The sequence below is a fragment of the Cyanistes caeruleus genome, chromosome 11 (assembly GCF_971803275.1).
Source record: "Cyanistes caeruleus chromosome 11, bCyaCae1.hap1.1, whole genome shotgun sequence".
In the NCBI taxonomy this organism is placed as follows: domain Eukaryota; kingdom Metazoa; phylum Chordata; class Aves; order Passeriformes; family Paridae; genus Cyanistes; species Cyanistes caeruleus.
The window spans coordinates 15,851,573-15,857,572 of record NC_141711.1 but is presented as its reverse complement, the minus strand read 5'-3'; the positions used below and the strand labels follow the sequence as shown (position 1 = coordinate 15,857,572).

General features: G+C 62.5%; 1 protein-coding gene across 12 annotated transcripts in view; it reads left to right on the top strand.

Annotated features, from left to right (window-relative positions):
* Positions 1 to 6,000, top strand: part of CACNA2D2 (calcium voltage-gated channel auxiliary subunit alpha2delta 2) — a 237,924-nt gene that overhangs the window by 227,549 nt on the left and 4,375 nt on the right. For all 12 annotated transcript variants that reach the window (XM_086845654.1, XM_086845661.1, XM_086845656.1 and 9 more), the window contains 9 exons: positions 1,740 to 1,800; positions 4,110 to 4,207; positions 4,383 to 4,473; positions 4,605 to 4,667; positions 4,771 to 4,874; positions 4,960 to 5,058; positions 5,150 to 5,244; positions 5,476 to 5,523; positions 5,895 to 5,966. In XM_086845654.1, coding sequence (XP_086701780.1) covers positions 1,740 to 1,800; positions 4,110 to 4,207; positions 4,383 to 4,473; positions 4,605 to 4,667; positions 4,771 to 4,874; positions 4,960 to 5,058; positions 5,150 to 5,244; positions 5,476 to 5,523; positions 5,895 to 5,966 — 731 coding nt within the window. The remainder of the gene's footprint in view (positions 1 to 1,739; positions 1,801 to 4,109; positions 4,208 to 4,382; positions 4,474 to 4,604; positions 4,668 to 4,770; positions 4,875 to 4,959; positions 5,059 to 5,149; positions 5,245 to 5,475; positions 5,524 to 5,894; positions 5,967 to 6,000) is intronic.

Sequence of the window (6,000 nt, the reverse complement as noted above, 5' to 3'; positions counted from 1 at the left end):
CTCTAGGACGGGCTTTTTGGGGAAAGCCGACGAGCAGGAACCCTCTGCAGAGATGGGATGGGACCACCTGGGGCGGTGCCTCCCAGCTGCACAGGTGACGGCGAGCCTGGCCCCAGGGGCACGCGGGATGGCTGAGCCCAGGGGTGCCACACTGCCTGCCCCCACAGCTGCTCGGTGGCCGTCCCCCTTGCCCTGGGGACCAGCACGGCATGGTACAGAGTACTGTACCGCTGAAGGTACAGTGTCCTGCTGCCGCCTGTGCCCCTGGGAGCAGCCGAGTTTGAGCCCAAAGTCCCACCGAGGCAGGCCGAGGTGCCGGAGCCGGTCTCCCCTGCAGTGGAGCAGGACATCAGCCATGTGATACAGGATTTGGCCCACATTCCCTCAATGCCAGAGGGGCCTCCTGACCCACAGCTCCCTCGCAGTCCCACAGTGGGCCAGGGGCCACCCGGCACACACGGTCACCATGGGACCTGCCACCGCTCTCCATCCCACACGGGCCCCGCACACGGCACCCACCAGCAGCCTGCCCGGCAGCACCCCCTCCCTGGCACAGGCAGGGAAACGCCTGGGGGGGACTGCAGCCCAGGAGGGGCCATGGGGGCCAGGGCCAGGCGGGCAGGACAGTGGGGCGGTGGAAGTGTCACCCTCAGCCCTGTTCTATCAGCCTTGAGTTGCCTCCTCCCAGCGCCCCTGTGATGGCAATGCTGATGGACCAAGTACGAGTGTTTTGTACTCCTCTCCTCCTCCTCCTCTTCTTCCTCTCATCGGCTTGTACCCAGCCCCTGCCTCCAGCCCTCAGAGAGCAACAGTCCAACCTCTGGCTGTGCCGTGCAATGCACCAGGAGCTGGCGGGCGGGCAAGGGGGTGGCGGTTCCCGTCGTGGGGGGAGATGCTGTCCCAGGGGTGTCCCATAGCACCCCTCCACGCACCCCCTAACCCAGCTCGCCCCTGCGAGCTGAGCCCTGCATCCTCTGTCTCTTCTGCCGGGGGCATTCCCAGAGACACCCCAAAGCTACTGGGCTGCACCCCCTGTTAAAGCAGAGCGCGCTGGCGGGCGAGCGCGGATCCCCGTCCCCACTGGGGTACCACCGCCCCGGAGAGGGAGGGGGCACCGGTGCCCGGCAGCGGAGCCCGGCAGCGCATTGCACGGCCCTGCAGCAGCGCGGGAGCCTCTGGTTGGACTGTCCTCGGCAAGGTTCCCCTCTGGCCATGTTGATGCCTGAAAACTCCCTTTATTTATTTTTTTTTTTCTCCCGACAACCGAGTGTTCTGGTGATCCTCCTCCGGCCAGGAGCGCAGCATGTGGTTCCCTGCCCTCGCCCACCACCCCTCCCCCGAGAGAGAGACGTCCCCCCGTCCTCCCGAACATGCATATATATATATACATGTGCGCACATATATATATGTGTGTGTGTCTGTGTGTCCCTGCGTACCGGCCGCGCGTACGCACCCGCGCGCCTTCGGACCGAGCAAATTCGAGCCGAGATGGGCAAACCTCTCCTGATTTGGCTCTAACCTTCCTTTCCGTGCGGTGCCAGCAACAGCAGAACGGCCTTTTCCTTCCTCTCTTGTTACCAAGAGCAGCAAATGCCTTTTTCTCTTTTTTTTCTCTATTTTTTTTTTGTTCCCTCCCCTCTCTCTCTCTCTCTCTCTCTCTCTCTCTCTCTGTCCGTCTCTCTCCCTCCTGGCCCCCGGCGCCCCGCTCCCCGCCGGATAACCTTCCCTTTCTGTTGCAGATTTTGAATACCTGCTGCCCAACAGCTTTGAGTCGGAGGGACATGTGTTCATTGCTCCCAGGTAGCTTTGCGTGTGCGCTTGCCGAGGTGTGCATCCGCCCCGGCCCCGCTGCCGACCCCACCATCGCCCCCATCCTCATCGTGCCTTGTCCCCGCTCCCCGTGCCCTGTGGCTGTGTGTGTCGTGTGCCCGCTCGGCCGCCGGGACCCCGGCCCCGCTGCGCCACCCGGTTACATCCAGCACGGTATATATGCACCCGGTGCAGCCCGACCTCTGCGAGTGCATATATAGGTATAGTTTCTGAAAATCCCTGCCGAGCGAGGGGCCGGCGGCGGCATCATACAGTCGTGCTGGCTGCGGGGGGGAGGGAGAACGAAGGGGAGGTTTCGGCTCAAATTTGGGATGCTCAGAGGGTTTGGGGATATGAGGACGGACAGGTACGTCCCCTCCCCTGGGCCGTGGCACCCAGGCTTGTCACCTAGCAGGGATGAAGGGCCGTCCTTCAATGGGATGTTCGGGGGGCCCCATGGCTCTGCCAGCACCCGCCCTTCCCACTGCTACAGTGCAATCTCTGCCCAGCCCTAATTAACATCACCAGCTAATCACCTATCTGCTGATAGGTCGTTATAGCAGCTAAACATCCTGTTAGGGGATGTTTTGCCAGTGCGGCTTTTGGGGACCGCAGTGGGTTGAGGTTCAGCGTGGCCACCTGCGAGTACCCCCCTCCCTCCCAGCCCACAGCATCTCTCACACTATGGGTAAACCAGCCCCGGATGGACAGTCACTGTGCAGCCCGGCCTTTTTGGGGAGCTTAGTCCCCAGGGCCTCTGCTGGGCAGTGGGGGTGAAGTCCAGGACACGTGGGAGCCAAAGCAGAGTGTGAATGAGAAACAGGAAAACTGCTACTGAAAATTGGCCTGTAAGCACACCTGGAGGATGGATAGGGAGGGGATGCCCGAGCCCAAGGCCCCAGGGAGGGGTCTGCACCCACTGAGCTGCTCGGGCTGCAGTGATGGGCTCAGTGTCCGGGCTGGGGCTCTGCAGACCGTGCAGCTGCAGAAAACAGCAGGCTCTGGAAGTCAGGGCGAGCCCTTTGCTATGCCCAGAGCAGCTCCATGAGCACCCTGGCTGCGGTGGGTGCTGCCCGGCGTGGGCAGGGGCAGGCAGGGGCCGTGTGCCGGGGTGTGCCCGGCACCCAGGGCGACTGTATGATCTGCTGCCGGTGCTGCCGCGCCCACGGGCCGCTGGAGATTTTCAGAAACCGTATATCCCCCGTCCCCCGTGGGTGTGTGAGTACCTGTATCTGTGCGTGTCGGTGGAGATATTTAGGTGGCTGTTCCCCCCCGAACAGGGGTTTGAGGGGCCGGGCTGAGTTGGGCAGAGTGCCTCACCTTTTTCAGCTGCCCTTTGGGCATGCTCCCTGCCACCCTTTGCTGCAAGGTTTGTCCTCTTAATGAGGATTTTTGGCAGAGTCAGGAGCTTGGCAGAGGGGTTGTGAGTGGGGGAGCCCTGAGCACCCTGGTACTGTTCACAGCCACACTGCTGAGGATGGGAGGCTCTTGGCACATTGGGGTGGCACTAACTGTGCCACCCAGTCAGAATCTCGTGGTGACCAGCAGGTTACAGCTGTCCCTGGCATTGGTGGGGCTGGGACTCTGCGCTCAGGGTGTTCCAGACTGAAGCAGGGACGTGGCACCCACCGTACTGCCTGTCCCAGAAGTGTCTCAGGGCCAGTGATGCCCGTGGGCGAGCACCCATCCCCACCAGCTGGGGCTCAGCCAGTGCCCAACCGTCTGTGCAAAGGGCACAGGTGCGGCCTTGAGTGCCTGCCTGGTGCTGCCAGTGTAGCTGTGGAGAATCCCAAGGCAAATCCTTGCTGGCACCCACAAAGGAGCCCCCCAATCCCTGGGGTGCCACAGGGGCAGGGCAGGCTGGGCATAGCAGTGCACACCTGGCCCCACAGGTAAGTACGGTGTCAGAGGCACCCAGTCCCACCAGTAGCCCCACCAGTATGGAGAGAGATGGACTCATTGTACCATTCTGGGCAAACCAGGATCCATCAAACCTTGCTCTGGCAGAGGTGATGGCACCTCAGTGCCTGTGGCAGTGACAGGCCTGGTGACTGGTGTGACGCTTCTCGGGTGGCACTGCAGGCAGCAGGGACTGGGTACTGGGCAGTCTGCAGAGATGCCCACAGCCAGCTCCCCTGGTGGGGTGACACTCCCAGGAGAGATGGCACGTCACCACCATTGTGTCCCTGTCAAGCCTGGGTGCTGGCAGCACAGCCAGCCCCACCCCGCCGTCCCCGGGGGAGAACTGACCTTACCTTTTCCATCCCCACGAACGACAAACCTTGTCCCCCAAACCCCAGAGAGTATTGCAAAGACCTCGACTTGTCGGATAACAACACCGAATTCCTGGAAAACTTTATTGCCCTCATGGAAAAGGTGACCCCAGACTCCAAGCAGTGTGAGTAGCTGGGATGGCTGGTGGGGGGGCTGCCGGGGGGCTGGGGGTAGATGGGGATTCAGGGGGAGATGGAGCAGGGGATAAACTGCTGGGGTTGGGGTCCTGGGCAGGGCAGGGGATATGGGTGGCCCACATGGAGTCAGCTCTCACCTCTTCCTCCTCTCCAACTCCCAAGGTGACAACTTCCTTCTGCACAACCTGATCCTGGACACGGGTATCACACAGCAGCTGGTGGAGCAAGTCTGGAAGGACCAGGACCTCAACACGTAGGTGGAGGGGAGATGGCCTAGGGTGGGCAGCACTGTCTTAGGACAGATGAGGATTGGGGTGGGTTGTGGAGGTGGGGGCAGAGCAAAACCCCACTGATGGCCGGCATACCTGGCCCCTCTCCTTGCAGGTACAGCCTCTTGGCTGTCTTCGCAGCCACCGACGGGGGCATCACCCGTGTCTTCCCTAACAAGTGAGTGTCTACCCTGCACAGTGACATGTCTGCTCCTGCTGGGCCATCTCTGGTGGGACCAGAGATGACAGTGACAGTCATGGCTGTGGCTTCTCCCTGCCAGGGCCGCGGATGATTGGGAGGAGGAGCCGGAGCCCTTCAACGCCAGCTTCTACCGGAGGAGCCTGGACAACAAGGGCTACATCTTCAAGCCGCCCTACCGGGATGGTGGGTGCCAGCTCAGGGCAACAGGGCGTGACCCAGGCTGCCGCTGGCTCCACATGTCCCCTGACGTCACCCCTGCCTTCCACAGCTGGCTACCGGGGACTGGACCTGGAGAACAACACCATCGGGATCCTGGTGAGCACCGCCGTGGAGCTCAGCATCGGGGGAAAGACTCTGAAGCCTGCAGGTAGGCAGGGAGCTGGCTGCCCTGGTGCCAGGCTAGGGGGTCCCTGCAACCCCCCCAGGCTACAGCTCACCCCGTCTCCCCACTGCCCCAGTGGTGGGGGTGAAGCTGGACCTGGAGGCCTGGGCTGAGAAGTTTAAAGTGCTGGCGAGCAACCGGACAGACCGTGACCAGCTGGGCACCCGCCGGGTACGTCCTGGGGGCTGGCACAGCCAGGGAGCAGGGGTGGAGACAGGACAGGGAGGGAGCTCTGCTTGCTGAGGGGGCACTGCTGGGGCATGGTGCCCGTGGTCGCAACAGGCTTGTTCCTCAGCCTCTGGAGGGTCATCCTTCCTGCATGTCCCCTTCTGGCTGGGAGGACAGCTCTGGGGGGATGGCCATCCAACTAACCTGTCCTTCTGCCCTGCTTTTGGTTGACAGTGTGACCCCTCAAGCAGCTGTGAGATGGACTGTGAGGCCAACAACAAGGTGGGTGATGGGCAGGGGTGGGGGCGTATGGAATGAGAGATGCATGTCCCCTGCTTACCCCACCTGCGCACCCAAGCACAGGTCCCCTGTCCCCTGCTGCTCCCCAAGCTCAGCCAGACTCAGCCTGCCTTGCAGGGGTGAATGCCTGGGGGTTGCCCCCATGGACCCCCTGAGAGGCTGTTCAGCTCCCAGGGTGGGTGGTGTCTCCTGCTCCCTGAACCCAGCAGGGGTGTTTCTGGCACTGAGATGCTTCTGAGGCTTGGGGACACAGTGCTGGCCCCCTGGCCTGACAGCCTGCCATCCCCCACCCTGCTGGTCCTGCCTTGCCCTGGCCATGGCCAGAGTTGGATGACGCTGCCCTCCTTCCCCAGGACCTCATCTGTGTCCTCATCGATGATGGGGGCTTCCTGGTGCTCTCCAACCAGGAGGACCATTGGTACCAGGTGAGCGGTGCCCACAGCTCTCGTGGGCGTGGGA